The sequence below is a fragment of the Perognathus longimembris genome, chromosome 20 (assembly GCF_023159225.1).
Source record: "Perognathus longimembris pacificus isolate PPM17 chromosome 20, ASM2315922v1, whole genome shotgun sequence".
Taxonomy (NCBI): domain Eukaryota; kingdom Metazoa; phylum Chordata; class Mammalia; order Rodentia; family Heteromyidae; genus Perognathus; species Perognathus longimembris.
The window spans coordinates 19,219,768-19,234,911 of record NC_063180.1 but is presented as its reverse complement, the minus strand read 5'-3'; the positions used below and the strand labels follow the sequence as shown (position 1 = coordinate 19,234,911).

At 49.2% G+C, this 15,144-nt stretch overlaps 2 protein-coding genes across 4 annotated transcripts; both read left to right on the top strand.

The window, feature by feature from the left end:
• The first annotated feature begins 272 nt into the window (after nucleotides 1-272).
• Nucleotides 273-8,492, top strand: Snrpa (small nuclear ribonucleoprotein polypeptide A). 3 transcript variants are annotated; one of them, XM_048329687.1, is made up of 7 exons: nucleotides 273-390; nucleotides 884-978; nucleotides 3,565-3,737; nucleotides 5,112-5,291; nucleotides 6,757-6,936; nucleotides 7,286-7,374; nucleotides 7,932-8,492. In XM_048329687.1, exons 2-7 carry the CDS (start codon nucleotides 906-908, stop codon nucleotides 8,089-8,091), a joined length of 855 nt encoding a protein of 284 aa, XP_048185644.1. In that variant the 5' UTR covers nucleotides 273-390; nucleotides 884-905; the 3' UTR covers nucleotides 8,092-8,492. The 3 variants fall into 3 exon arrangements, with proteins under 3 accessions (XP_048185644.1, XP_048185645.1, XP_048185646.1); XM_048329688.1 differs by lacking the exon at nucleotides 273-390 and adding an exon at nucleotides 409-734; XM_048329689.1 differs by lacking the exon at nucleotides 273-390 and adding an exon at nucleotides 706-812.
• A 1,065-nt stretch (nucleotides 8,493-9,557) lies between these two features.
• Nucleotides 9,558-14,415, top strand: Mia (MIA SH3 domain containing). The gene is made up of 5 exons (XM_048330067.1): nucleotides 9,558-10,080; nucleotides 11,596-12,107; nucleotides 12,204-12,337; nucleotides 13,031-13,141; nucleotides 14,335-14,415. Exons 2-5 carry the CDS (start codon nucleotides 11,981-11,983, stop codon nucleotides 14,356-14,358), a joined length of 396 nt encoding a protein of 131 aa, XP_048186024.1. The 5' UTR covers nucleotides 9,558-10,080; nucleotides 11,596-11,980; the 3' UTR covers nucleotides 14,359-14,415.
• The last annotated feature ends 729 nt before the right edge of the window (nucleotides 14,416-15,144 follow it).

The window sequence follows — 15,144 nt, the reverse complement described above, 5'->3', positions numbered from 1 at the left end:
CCGCCCCTTTATCGTGCACGTGATCCAAGCCAGGCGACGTCAGGAAAGAGGTGTTGCTTCCGAAAGACGACTTCCGGAAGATCACAGCGCGAGTGGATTGGCTAGGAACCCGTGACCTCCGCTGATTGGTTCCGTAGAGCAGGGCGCGAGGGAGTGCGGAACGCTCGCAGGGGGTGGGATTTTTCCCACTGAGGCGGGAACCCAAGCGTCCTTTTGGTTGGCAAGTTGCGAGCCGAGGGGCTGAGACTTACTCTGATTGGTCCATCTTCCGAATCTCCGTGCGAGGATTGGCTTTGTAAGAAAGCAGAGGCGGGGCAAAGGGAAGAAGCTTTGTGGTCCGGTCTGAGGGAACGTAGTTGAAGCTATTTGCCGGAGCTGCGGCCTTTGTTGGTAAGTTATCTCGACTACAAAACAGCCATCGGTCACTGGGAGGGTAAGCGGAGTATTTGGCGCTGGGCCCGTTCGTACGTTGTCCGGGGATTTTTTTTTTTTTTCCGGCGTTGTAGGAGTTCAGGTGTGTTTAAGTAGTCGCGCTTTCTTTAACTGGCTCTTACATCCGGGGTTTTTTCTCCCGCACCGCCCTTTTGCCGCGTGAGCCAATGGGTATCACCGGTTGGAACGCTCCGCCTATTAGGTCGCGTGGAGCGTCTTGGGAGTTGTAGTAAACTTTTGGAGGTTGCCCTGAGCACGCTTCTTGGAGGAGCTGGAGTCCCACGCACGCTTTGTTGCCCAAGGTGTGCCCTTAAGTCCCGCAACTCGAGAGCCTGCCTGACTTTCTCCATCCCTGACTTATCCATCCCTGAGCAGACAGGGTAAGGCATCTGAGTCAAAGGATTTGGAAAAACTCAGGCTAAAGTCACTTTTTAATTTTTTTGTTTTAAAGCTCTACCTTAGTATCTCACAGCATGGCAGTTCCTGAGACCCGTCCCAACCACACAATTTATATCAACAACCTCAACGAGAAGATCAAGAAAGATGGTAAGTTCTCGGTGTAGTCTGGATTGTGGATTACCCTGCATGAACTGATGTCTTTCCATTTCCATCATTCACCCTTGCTGTCTCCTCCCACCAAACCATTAAAAAAGCAAAAAAGAGAGAGAAAATCTAGCTCCATTGGCCTTTGTACATAACCCCTCCTCCATCTCCAGCCTGATGCTCTGCCCTTGAACCTGATTGTCTTTGGTAATTCATTTAGGTACTAATTTATAAGGATCTCTCTTCCAAAAAGCTTTACTGGATTTCTCCCACTCCACCCCCCCCAACTCCACATCATTCTACAAGTCATCAGGCTGTCTCCTCACTGACCTCTGACCTCTTGGAGAGCAGAAACAGGTTGTTTGGATTTTAGGGGTGTTCTCAGTGTTTAAATCATCTTTGCCTCCACTCTAAAGTTGAGATTGATTACAAGTTTATGCCACCATGTCTGCCTGGCTGTAAATGCTGAATTTATGTAATCCTCCCAGTAATTCTGCAAGAGACTGGTGTTTTAGTTTTCTCCCCATTTCTTTGTTAGAGTTCTAGGATTTGAGCTCAGCTTTGATCTTGTTGGGCTGGTGCTATATCATTTGAGCCACACCTTCAGCTCTACTTTTTACTGGTTATTTTGGAGATGGAGGCTCACAGACTTTTCTGCCTGGGCTGGACTCAAACTGCAGCCATCCAAATTTTAGTCTCTTGAGCAGCTAGGGTTACAGGAATGAGCTACCAGTGCCTGGTTATTGGTATGAAAATCTAGTTAAGAACAACTTATTCTTGGAAGTGGAGGTTGACTCAAAACAGTAGATGTGCAGCCTTGAGTGGAAAAAGCCAAGCAAAAGCATGAGGCCCTGAGTTCAAGCCCCAGTACTGGCACACAAAATGAAATAAAAGCTTATTCTTGAGTTGGGAATAGTGGTACATTCTGTAGTCCAAGCATTTGGAGGCAGAAAGGTCGGAAGTTTAAGGGTGGCCAGTGTCACATAGCTAGGTCTTATTTCCAAACAAAGCAAGAACAATACAAAAAGAACTCGGCTCCTGTCTGGGATGTAACTAACCGATAAGACACACAACCTGACTTTGTTCCTCAGCACCAAAAAGAAACTCCAGGTACCTCAGTTCTTGTAGTCAACGAAACTCTTACAGGTTTTAGTCATACCCAGCCGACAACGAAGGGGAAAAAGTGCCAACTTTTTTTTTTTTTTTTGGCCATTCCTGGGCCTTGAACTCAGGGCCTGAGCACTGTCCCTGGCTTCCTTTTGCTCAAGGCTAGCACTCTACCACTTGAGCCACAGCACCGCTTCTGGCTTTTCTGTTTATGTGGTGCTGAGGAATCGAACCCAGGGCTTCATGCATGCTAGGCCAGCACTCTACTGCTAGGCCACATTCCTAGCCCAAATGTCAACTCTTACTGCCATCTCTAGATAGTTGGTCAAAAGACCGGGCATAGATAGCATTACACCTCTGTATCCTGGCTCTTCAGAAGCTGGAGCAGCTGAGTTCAGAGGCAAGCCTGAGCAGCATGAAAATCTTAAAAAAAAAAAAAAAAAGAGTAGAAAATTGTCAAAAGAACCATAGGAGCTTGGTGGAATTAATTTAGTTCATTACCAGGCACTGGTAATTTCTTTGTATCATCCTAGCTACTGAGGAGACTGAGAGCTCAGAATCGGGATTCAAAGTCAGCTCAGGGAGAAAAGTCCAGAGGTTTCATATTTCCAATGAACTAGCAAAAAGTCAGAAGTAGAAGTTTTGCTTAAGTGGTAGAGTGTTAGCCTTGAGTGAAAAAGCTCAGGGATAGCCCTTGTATCAATGCACATGGGTGTGTGCACACACACAGATACAAACAGACACACGGTAGAAGATGTCAGGAGGAAGAAAATTACATGAGGGTAAGGAAAAGAGGGCCATGGGGAACAAATGGACCTTGAGGTTAGAGAAGGCCTCCTGGGGGTGGTGGCATTTCTGCAGAGACAGACCTAAGTGACTAGGAGTCAGTCCTGTGAACACTTTATTTTTTATTTTTTGCCAGTCCTGGGGCTTGAACTCAGGGCCTGAGCACTGTCCCTGGCTTCTTTTTGCTCAAGGCTAGCACTCTACCACTTGCGCCACAGGGCCCCTTCTGGCTTTTTCTATATACATAGTGCTGAGGAATCGAACCCAGGGCTTCATGTATATGAGTCAAGCACTATCACTAGGCTATAATCCCAGCCCTCGTGTGAACACTTCTGGAAAGATGTTTCAGGGGGAGGGACAGGACAGAGGTAAGGCAGGATTATTGGGACAGGGCTTGAGACAGGCTTTGGGGCCTCTGTGTGGTTGGCGATAGTGCAGAACACTAGAGTTTTGTTTATCAGTTGCTCTCCATGTGATGTGCCAGGTGCTGTTTTGAGCTTCCCACGATGCACTCTGGCTCTTAGCAGGAACCCAATGGTCTCCAACATGCTTGTCCTCCACTTGCAGCCTTGAGAGATGACTGACATGGGACATTCTGGGTGCTTTGTCCCCTGGTTGGTGGGATTTGAATCCTAGAGTATGGAACACGGGCATTTGGTCACAGTGTGATCTTCTCTTCCTTTTCCCTGCCTGCAGAGCTGAAAAAGTCCCTGTATGCCATCTTCTCCCAGTTTGGCCAGATTCTGGATATCCTGGTGTCACGGAGCCTGAAGATGAGGGGCCAGGCTTTTGTCATCTTCAAGGAAGTCAGCAGTGCCACCAATGCCCTGCGCTCCATGCAGGGCTTCCCCTTCTATGACAAGCCCATGGTAAGGAGAGAGCAAGAGAGAGAGAATTTTGTCAGAAAGTCCTTTCAACTCCGTATCAAAACATAACCACTCGGGCTGGGAATATAGCCTAGTGGTAGAGTGCTTGCCTTGCATACATAAAGCCCTGGGTTCAATTCCTCAGTACCACATATACAGAAAAAGCTAGAGGTGGCGCTGAGGCTCAAGTGGTAGAGTGCTAGCCTTGAGCAAAAAGAAGCTAGGCACAGTGCTCAGGCCCTGAGTTTAAGCTCCAGGACTTGGGGGAAAAATCATAACTACCCCTGCCTACTTCTTTGTTGTTGGTTATGGGGCTTGAACTTAGGGCCTGGGCGCTGTCCCCGAGCTTCTTTTGCTCAAGACTAGCACTCTACCACTTTGAGCCACCATGCCTCTTTTTGTGGTTCATTGGCAGTAACAGTCTCACAGAGGGCTGGGAATGTGGCTTAGTGGTAGAATGAGTGCCTAGCATGCGTGAAGCTCTGGGTTTGAGTCCTCAGTACCACATAAACAGAAAAGGCCGTAAGTGGTGCTGTGGCTCAAGTGGTAGAGTGCTAGCCTTGAGCAAAAGAAGATCAAGGACAGTGCCCAGGCCCTGAGTTCAATCCCCAGGACTGGCAAAAAAAGAAAGAAAGAATTTATCATGGACTTTCCTGCCCAGATTGGCTTCCATCCTCAATCTGCAGATCTGAGCCTCTTGAGTAGCTAATATTCCAAGTATGAGCCACTAGCACTGGTTTCCCGCCTGCTGCTTGCTTCAGAGCTGATGGCGGTTGCTCTTTGTATGGCTATTTCTGTGCTGGAAGGCTCTGTCTCCATCCAGATGGCCTAGTGGTTGCCCTCCACTTCCCTTTGTACCTGTACAAATGTCACTTCCATGAGATCTTACCTGGCCACTCTATCTGCAAATGTCACTGTTAACACTTTGGAAGTCTGTTTCCAGCCTTCCTGTGCCGAGTGCGCTCCGTTGGGCAGGGCTTCTTTGTGCTCATATGGCTGTCCTCCAGGCCTGGGGGGGTGGGGGGGGCCAGTCTCAGGTAGATTGTCCTTTGCAGGGCTGAGTGGCTGGGTTTTACCCTGAACCACTGAACTCTGTCCTATGTGACCGGAAACTCCCCTGCATGTAGCTCAGTAGTTGAGCAGTTCCATCTGTCCCCTAAAAATCCCAGTATTCTCAGTTTGTATCAGGTACAGCTCGTCTCAGCACTTATGCTCAACCCTCCTCTCTCCCAATGGGAAACATCCTCATTTTTGGCATGAGGAAGGTTGTAGCCAAGATGTTTCTATAACATTTCTCTCCAAATTCCTGGTGAGGTCTGATTTTTCATCCCAGGTGGTTTGGCTCCAAACCCCACACTTTCCCTTCTGTTTTGGTAGCGAATCCAATATGCCAAGACGGACTCGGATATCATTGCCAAGATGAAGGGCACCTTTGTGGAGCGGGACCGCAAGCGGGAGAAGAGGAAGCCCAAAAGCCAGGAGACCCCATCTGCCAAGAAGGCTGTGCAGGGTGGGGCAGCTGCCCCTGTGGTGGGAGCTGTCCAGGGCCCTGTCCCGGTAAGCTTCCAAGCCTCCACCAGCCACAGGATGGGGCTGGGTGGTGGGATGTTGCCCTTGGGATTCAGACCCCTTCCTGTTTTTATATGCCAGTCCTGGGACTTGAACTTGGGTTTGAGCACTGTCTCTGAGTTTTTTTTGTGTTTTTTTTTTTTGCTCAAGGCTAGCACCTTACCACTTCTTTCCAGCCCTAGGGCTTGAACTTCTGGGCCTGGGTGCTGTCGTTGCACCTCTACCCATTGAGTCACAGCGCCACTTGAGGCTTTTTCTAAGTAGTTTATTGTAGATAAGAGTATCATAGACTTTTCTGCCTGGATTGGCTTTGATCCTTGGATCCTCAGATTTCAGCCTCCTGAGTAGTTTAGGGGTATGAGCCACTAGTGCCTGGCCTGTATGTATCTTTTAAGTCATTGTCTATGTAGAAAATTAAAATTGGCTAATTAGCCGTTAGGCTTTATAAGTGGGCTTAGCTTAGTGCGTAAATGGTGCTGGACATAAGGTTAATGTGGAAAACATAGTTGCAGGCTGGGAATATGACCTAGTGGCAAGAGTGCTTGCCTCCTATACATGAAGCCCTAGGTTCGATTCCTCAGCACCACATATATAGAAAACGGCCAGAAGTGGCACTGTAGCTCAAGTGGCAAAGTGCTAGCCTTGAGCAAAAAGTATCCAGGGACAGTGCTCAGGCCCTGAGTCCAAGGCCCAGGACTGGCAAAAAAGAAAGAAAGAGAGAGAGAAAGAAAAAAAGAAAAACATAGTTGTTTCCACATGCTATTAAAATAACATGTAGAAGTAAGCCAACAAAATGTTGGGATCACAGTTCAGAGCCAGCCCAGGCAGGAAAGTCTATGAGAGTATCTCTAACGAACCAGCAAAAAGATGGGCTGTAGACTTAGGTGGTAGAGTACCAGTGAAGCACCCAAGCCAGCCTGGAGAGCAGGAGGCCCCTGAGTTCAAACCCTGGATCGCCAAATAAACAAGAAAAGATGTGCCAGTAGGGCAGACAGACAGAAGAGTCTTGAAAGATCCACATGTATCAATCCCTTTTTTTTTTTTTTGGCTAGTCCTGGGCCTTGGACTCAGGGCCCGAGCACTGTCCCTGGATACTTTTTGCTCAAGGCTAGCACTTTGCCACTTGAGCCACAGTGCCACTTCTGGCCGTTTTCTATATATGTGGTGCTGAGGAATCGAACCTAGGGCTTCATGTATAGGAGGCAAGCACTCTTGCCACTAGGTCATATCCCCAGCTCCTTTTTTGATGTTTTTAAGACACGTACTGGCTGTGTAGCCCAGATTAGCCTTCACCTCGAGCCTCTTGCCCCAGCCCCAGGTGCTGAGATTACAGGCATGCACTGGCCAGATGTGGGGGCTTTCTCTTTTTGTCTCTCACCTGGGAGCACTGGCTCACCTTCCCTTGGCTCCCTTGCCCCCCTCAATGTTTCAGCCTTGTCCTCTTCCTCCGCAGGGCATGGGCATGCCGCCGATGACTCAGGCACCACGCCTCATGCACCACATGCCAGGACAACCACCGTACATGCCGCCCCCTGGCATGATCCCACCACCAGGCCTCGCGCCGGGCCAGATCCCACCAGGAGCCATGCCCCCACAGCAGCTCATGCCAGGGCAGATGCCACCTGCCCAGCCTGTAAGTGTTCCGTGCCGCCCCAGTCCTCAAAAGCAGAATAGGCACACACAAGGGGTGTGGTGGGTGGTCTGGGCAGCCCTCCTGGTACTGGAGCGGGGATCCCACAGAATAGGGCAGGTAGGGGTATGGAGGGGAAAGGCAGCCTGGTCAGAGATGTCACCTGTTTGGGGGTCTGAAGGCCAGGATCTAGGTTCATAGCTGTGATCTGCCGAGTGCCAGTGTGTGCAGCCGGCCTTGTACTCTGGAGGCGTGGGGTGCGGGTAGAAGGGCAGGAGGGCATGCAGGGGCAACCACACTCCCCCTGGCTTGCGGCTCTGGCCCTCACACTGGTCCCCTCCCTCCCCTGCAGCTTTCTGAGAACCCGCCCAATCATATTCTGTTCCTCACCAACCTGCCAGAGGAGACCAATGAACTCATGCTGTCCATGCTCTTCAACCAGTAAGTGCAGCCATGAAGGGAGATGACACAAGTGGGCCTTGGGCTGTGCCCTTGGCCCCTGAGCCAGCTCAAGCCTGGCAGCCGGGACTGCTGGGGCTATGGGAGAAGCCATCTGTGGAGATGGGGTCACACTGGCCCTGGTTTGGCCTCTGAGGATGGGATCAGTGAATTCCAGGCTCTTGTGTGTATATGCCTTTCCCAGGGCTTGAATTCAAGGCCTAGGCACTGTCCCTGAGATTTTTCACTCAAGGTTGGAACCCTACCACTTGAACCACAGCTCCACTTGTGCTTTCTTGTTGTTTCATTGGAGATAGGAGTCACATGGACTTTCCTGCCCGGGCTGGCTTTGAACTGGGGTCCTCACATCCTCTTGAGTGTCTAGGATGACAGGCATGAACACTGATGCTTGCCAGTTGTTTTAGCACTGTCCACAGTTTGGTCCCAGGAATCTGGCTGTTGTGAGAACCTGCCCTGCCCTCTGTAGGATGTTTAGCATGTGCTCACCAAGTGCAGACATAAGGGGCGGAGTCCTGAGAGCTGCTGCTCCCTCCTCACAGGTTCCCTGGCTTCAAGGAGGTACGCCTGGTCCCTGGGCGGCACGACATCGCCTTCGTGGAGTTTGACAACGAGGTACAGGCAGGGGCGGCTCGCGATGCCCTGCAAGGCTTCAAGATCACCCAGAACAATGCCATGAAGATCTCCTTTGCCAAGAAGTAGCACCCTTCCCTTGCCCCGGAGTACCCCCATCCCCATCCTGGGGCCATCCCTGTCCCCCTTGGCTCAGTCCCTGAAGGTAAGTCCCCCTTGGGGGCCTTCTCAGAGCCCTGTGTGAGTGCGTGGTCGCCACACAGCATTGTACCCAGAGTCTGTCCCCAGACATTGCACCTGGCGCTGTTAGGCTGGAATTAAAGTGGTTGTTGTTTTTTTGTTTTTTTTTTTTTTTTTGAGGTTTGGCTTTTCACAACCGTTTGTCTGTCCCATTATTATTATTATTATTATTTTGCTTTCTGTGGTTCCTTCCTTTCCCTTCATATCAACACACCCCAGGCTTTCAGATGTCATGGAACTTTTGGGAAAACACAGCGGTATAGTAACATTACACAAACTTGTTACATTGACTTCGGGGCAATTTTTGTTATTGTTGTTGGTCATGGGGCTTGAACTCTAGGTTTGGCTCTGTCCCTGAGCTGTTTTGTTCAAGGCTATTGCTCTACTACTTTGAGCCACAGTTTCACTTCTGACTTTTCTGGGGGTTCATTGGAGATAAGAGACTCACAGACTTTTCCTGCCCAGGTTGGCTTTGAACCTTGATCCTCAGATCTCAGCCTCCTGAGTAGCTAGGATTACAGAAGTGAAATACCAGTGCCCAGCCTGGGGCTATTTTCTAAGTTAAGCAGATTGTAGACTGCACAAAGATGCACCTGTTAAGAGTACCACATTTTACCTGGATGCTACTTCCTGCTCCCCCTCTCCGCTCTCTGTTAAAGAGGAACATGCAGTCTTTCTCCCTGCACGACGTCAAGGTCAGGAAAGAACGGAGTTGCTGTCATCACTCAGTTTTGCATCCTCAGTGCAAGTGGGCAAGGGGAAGTGTCTCATCCACCACAGAGGAACAGTGGACCTCACAGGCCTGGTACTTGTGACGTGTTGTTTTCTGTGGTCAGCTGATCCTGATTTTCAGTCTGGGAACCCCCCCAGTTACCCCGAGGGCAATCCATGTCCTGATGGTATTTTGATTTTGTCCTGTTGATACCAGGACAGTGCTTGTGCACACACCCACAGCATAGCGTGTGCTTCCTGTCTCCTGTGGTGGGGATCGGGAGTGCTCTAGGCCAATGGTGACTGCTAATAATGGCAAAAATGGCTGACTTGGCAATCCAGAGGTGGGGGGGGGGTGGTCATCAACGCATGCATCTGAAACAAGTTCACAGGTGAGAGAGATGTGTTCAAATCCACTACTTCCTGTTTCTGACCATGGCACATGACTGGACTCCAGGCCTTGAGTTTCTCAGCTTGACAGAAAAAAACTAAGGGCAGCATTGCAGAGAGGTCTGTGAAGGCCAGAGCTGAGGTACTCCTTGGGCTGAACCCCCCAAAAGAGACCCAGAGCAGCCAGGCTATTGGAACGGCCTGGAAGCAGTGCAGAGGGCCTGGGGGTGAGAGACCTGGGTAGGGGAGGATTGTGAAGAAGAGAATGGTGTCTCTCACAGCACTACTGGAATGCCTGCGGTACGGAGGGGAAATAAATGTTCCATGGGCCTTGTGGGGGGGTGGGGGCCCTGGATGGAGCGGATGTGGCCACATCAAATAACCTTCACCCTGTGTTACGCTTGTGAACTTCCCTGCTGGACACTGGCCTGCACATGAAGACTGGGGGGGCCCCCCCCTTTTCTGTATGGTGTACCTCTGAATCCCTTGATGCATGCCTGAAGGCACAGATATTACCAAATCTGCACAAGGTCTTTGCCAGTTGTGATTTCAAATTTGTTTAATGCAGTCTTGATCTAGGATATTTTGATGTTATTTTGCAGCAATGGCTAAGTAAAATTGAGGTTTGGGAAATTAATTTCAACAGTTGTGGGCCACAGCCAATAATAGTATGTTTTAATCTTTTTTGGGGGAGGAGCAGGGTCTGGACTCATGCATGTGACGCACGTACTTCCCTACCAACCTTTCCTGATTATTTCACACACTTGTATACCCAAGGTGGGTTTACTGTTTGCCCCATACAAGGTTTTTAGGTTTTTTTGTTGTTGGTTGTGGGGTTTGAACTCTTGGCCTGGGTGCTGTCCCTGAGCTCTTTCACTCAAGACTAGTGCTCTACCATTTGAGCCGCAGCATCACTTCTAGTTTTCTGGTGGTTAATTGGAGATAAGAGTCTCATGGACTTTCTTGCCCAAGCTGGCTTTGAACTGCAAGTCTCAGATCTCAGCCTCCTAAGTAGCTAGGATTACAGGTGTGAGCCACCAGCACCTGGCCCACACAAGTTTTTCGTTCCCTGATGAGTCTCCAAGGGCAAGATTAGGAACTAACAGAATGTACGTAATCACATATTTATTGAACGAATATAAAAAAGTTACTCTAATTGCTTGCTGGTCCTGTGGCTTGAACTCAAAGTCCCTTGTTTTTGCTCAAGGCTGGCATTCTACTACTTCAGTCACAGCTCCCCTTCTGGCTTTCTGGTAATTAATCAGAGATAATAGTCTCATAGGCTTTCTTGCTCAGGCTGGCTTTGAACCTTGTTCCTCAGATCTCAGTCTTCTGAGTAGGTTTACAGGTGTGAGCCACCAGTGCACAGCTCTTATTTTTTTTTGCCAGTCCTGGGGCTTGAACTCGGCCTGAGCACTGTCCCTGCCCCTTCTTTTTGCTCAAGGCTAGCAGTCTAGCTCTTAAGCCACAGCGACACTTCTGGCTTTTTCTGTTTATGTGGTGCTAGGGAATCAAACCCAGGGCTTCATGCATGCTAGGCAAGCACTCTACCACTAAGCCATATTCCCAGCCCCCCGCTCCTTTTTATTTTTCAGCAGGGATCTCAATGTTTCCCTGCCTCCCAGTGTCTCAGTCTCCCAAGTAGCTGGAATTACACATGTACACCATAGTCTGATTTTCTTTTTAGTCAGTTTAGTTTTCTTGTGGTATTGTGGATTGAACTCTGGGCCTCTACCCTTTTGAGCCATTTGCCCTAGTCCAGTATTTTTATATATACATCACCATTTCCCTGTGAAATGGGATTATAATTGTCCCTCCTGAGGGGATGCAAACCATCTATAAAATTGACACCAGTGGCTCACTCCTGTAATCCTACCTACTTGGGACGCTGAAATCTGAGGATCGCAGTTCAAAGCTAGCTGGAGCGGCAAAGTCTATGAGATTCTGTCTCCTATTCACCACCAAGAAAGTTGGAAGTGGGAGAGCACAGAGGCTCAGGGACATTGCCCAGTTCCGCAACCAATACGTAAGTAAATAAAGCATCTAAAATAGAAATAAAATCTTGGGAGAGACTAGAAATTTGCTTTTATAACCTCCATTTTATAGCTAGGAGGGGTGCTTTGAGAGGAGGACAGCCTAACCCTGGTTATCTGATCAGGAGTTGGCTAGTGAGGCGTATAAGGGGAGACACTGCCTGAGGCCCAGAATAAGGGGCTCACTCTGTACCTGAGCTCTTGGGCTGGTCCAGGTAATCAAAGGATGCCTTGTTTTGCCTCTTCCCCTACCCCACAGGAAATTCCAAGGTGGATTTCCACAGTTGCTGCTCTAGTTCTGTCCCTGGGGATGGTGGGAGAGAGCAAGGTACCAGAATCCAGATAATCTTAGCTAACTCAAAAGATGATGGAATTGAATATCCTGGCCTCAGATTGTTAAGGGGGAGGGAGGATAACTATCACATAGAGTGGCCTGGTTTGCTTTGGGGCCCGTCTGGCGGCATTTTCTTGGGCCAGTTGCTTTTGCCCTGGCTGGCTGGTAGTCTCTGGATGGTGTGTGTGGTGGGGGAACTTTGGTTTAGGGCGGAGACAAGGCTGAGAACACAGGTTTCCTTGTGCCTCAGGAGGGGAGGAGAGGGAGGGCAAGAGGAAGGAGACCCCACTTGCTTGCTTGCTCACAGTCCATGATGACGGTGTCTCCAGTGTTTCTCGTCATCGTCTTGCTCTGTGGTTTCCCAGGACCTGGAGGGGCAAGCCGCCCCATGCCCAAGCTGGCTGAACGGAAACTCTGTGCTGATGAGGAATGCAGCCGTAAGAGGGGGGGTTGGGACAACTACTGGGAGCTGGGGGATTGGGATGCTGGATTGTGTAGAAGGTGTTGTCATTTCCCTTCTATTCCTTTCCCAGACCCCATTTCTATGGCGGTGGCCCTTCAGGACTACGTGGCTCCTGACTGCCGATTCCTGACCATACACAGGGGCCAAGTGGTGTATGTCTTCTCCAAGCTGAAAGGCCGTGGTCGCCTCTTCTGGGGAGGCAGTGTGAGTCTTGTGAGAGAGAGAAAGATAAGAGGGAAGGATATGGGGCTAGGGTTGGAGCAAAACCTAGTTTTCACCTGAAGGGAAAACCAAAAGTAGGAGAGGATGGTTTGTGACATTGTCTTTTTGTCAGTCATACAGATTAAACTCAGGGCCTGGGCATTGTCCCTGAATAGTTGGGATTACAGGTGTGAGCCACCAGCAGCCATCTAGTTATTTTTACTCTGCTTAGTAACTGCTATCACTCAGTGCCAAGTCTTTTTCTCTTTACTTTTTTCCCCTTGAGACGGTCTTGATATCTAGCCAGCCAGGCATTGAACTCACTGTACACACCCTTGGCTGATGCAAAACTTGGGATCCTCCTGTCTCAACCTCCCAAGTGCTGGGGTTACATGCACCTACCACTGTGCCTGCTACCAGGTTCTTGTCTAAATATCAAAGATGGAACAGGGAATTATAACCTTTTGTAATGAAGGAAGACAATAACAAAACCATTTAAAAAGTAGTGAATATTTGCTCCTGTCTTCCTACAGAATGATTGGGAGTGCTCGGTGAGGGCTTCTGTGCAGGTGACATTTAAATGGAAAGATGGAAGTAGGCAGGTGTGAGGAGATCAGGAAGAGGAGAACACAGAGGCTTTTAGCTGGGATGAGAATGCCATCGTCCCAGACCAGGCTTTCAACAACTCTTCTTCAGGTCCAGGGAGAATACTATGGAGATCTGGCTGCTCGTCTGGGCTATTTCCCCAGTAGTATTGTCCGAGAGGACCAGACGCTGAAACCTGGCAAAGTTGATGTGAAGACCGATGTGAGTTTCCTGGAGCTGGCAGGGTTCTGGTGGGAAGACCCTTAGGAATACAATGGGCAAAAATGCACTCCGGCTGCTTTGCGGTTTGAGCTGGGAAAAATTGTGTGTGTGTGTATGTGTGCTGGGGTTTGAACTCAGGGCCTCCTTGGCTTTATTGTTCAAAATTGGCATTGTACAGCTTGAGCCACACCTCCACTTGTGGCTTTTTGCTGGTTAATTGGAGATAAGAGTCTCAGATTTGTCTTTCATAGCTGGCATTGAATTAGGATCTTCAAATCTCAGCCTTCTGAGTAGCTAGGATTACAGATGTGAGCCAGGGCCTGGCCAAATTTCCTTTTTTTCCCATCAGTCATGAGGCTTGAACTCTGGGCCTAGGCGCTGTCCCTGAGCTTTTCAGCTCAAGGCTAGCACTCTCCCATTTGGGCCATAGAGCCACTTCCAGTTTTCTGGTGGTTAATTGGAGATAAGAGTCTCACGGACTTTCCTGCCTGGTCTAACTTCCAACTGCCATTTTCAGATCTCAGCCTCATATCTTAGTAGCTAAGATTACAGGCATGAGGCACACTGGTGCCCAGCCTGTGTTGTTGTTAGTGATGTTGATTGTGGGCCTTGGTGCTGCCCCTGAACTCTTTTGCTCAAAGCTAGTGCTCTACCACTTTTAGCCTCAAAGCCACTTCCAGGTTTCTGGTGGTTAATTGGAGATAAGAGTCTCACAGACTGTTTTGTCCAGGCTGGCTTTGAATCGTCATCCTCAGATCTCAGCCTCCTTAGTAGCTAGGATTACAGGTGTGAGCCACCTGTTTTTCTTTCTTTTCCTTCCTTCCTTCCTTCCTTCCTTCCTTCCTTCCTTCCTTCCTTCCTTCCTTCCTTCCTTCCTTTCTTCCTTCCTTCCTTTCTCTCTCCCTCTTTCTTTCTGTTTTTTTTTTTTCTTTCTTTCCAAACAATCTTCTCTGTAGCTTAGGCTGGCCTTAAACTCTTCGTCCTCCTTCCTGAGTTGCAGGAAGTTGAGCACCACTGTGTCAGGCCCTTATCTACTTGGGAGGAGCAAAGGTTAGAAGACTCTAGGCCAATTTGCATAGATCTTGTGTGACCAAGTCTTGCTCCTGTGCCAACAGGTTTTTGCTAAAACCGCTAGATCCATTGTGGCGTAACTGCTCATTTTCTTTCCAACATTTTGCCTTTCTCTTTTTCAGAAATGGGATTTCTACTGCCAGTGAACTCAGGCTACTGCTGTCCCTGCTGTGCTTTAAACAAAATACATCAGCCCAGTGCAACTGCCTCTCTGTGGTTTTTGGGGTGGGTTAGGGATGTTACAAAGGAAATGTTTCACAGGATCCTGAATCTAACCAATCATGTTCCTGAAAGTGGTGATGTCACAGTTGCTAGGTTAACTTTCATTAGTGAACGCTAGGTGCTCCAAGCTGGGTAACCGACTAGGGCTCCTAAACTTGGTTTGGGGACAAGAAAGAGCAAGGGAGAAGCTGCATCTTAAATTGAATATAAATTGCGGATGCAACTTGGGCTGGTCTTGAACTCTGAGGAGGTGACGCACCTGTGGGACGTTATTTTGTTCGGTTTATTTTTTTTTTCCTTTGAGGTGTGAGAGATCCAAACCCAAGGGCTTGTGCATGCTAGATAAGGGTGGGGAGGTGGGGTGGGTGGGGGGTGTGTGTGCGCGTCCACGCGCACGCTTGTATTCAGGGCCTGGGCCACCGTCCCTTAGCTTTTTTTGCTCAAGGCCAGCACTGTACACCTGAGCCACAGTTTTCTGGTGATTAATTGGAGATGAGTCTTATGGACTTCCATGCATGGGGTGCTGGCTTTGAACCTCGATCCTCAGATCCCAGCCTCCTGAGTAGCAAGGATTACAGACGTGAGCCACCAGGCCTGGCTCTAGCTGAGGTTTCCTTTGAGAATATGTTGAAAGGTTGATGAGGGGGAATTGAGCACCTGTCCTCCCAGTTTCTTTCCTGTCTTTGGGATAAGAAATCGCCCCACCAGCT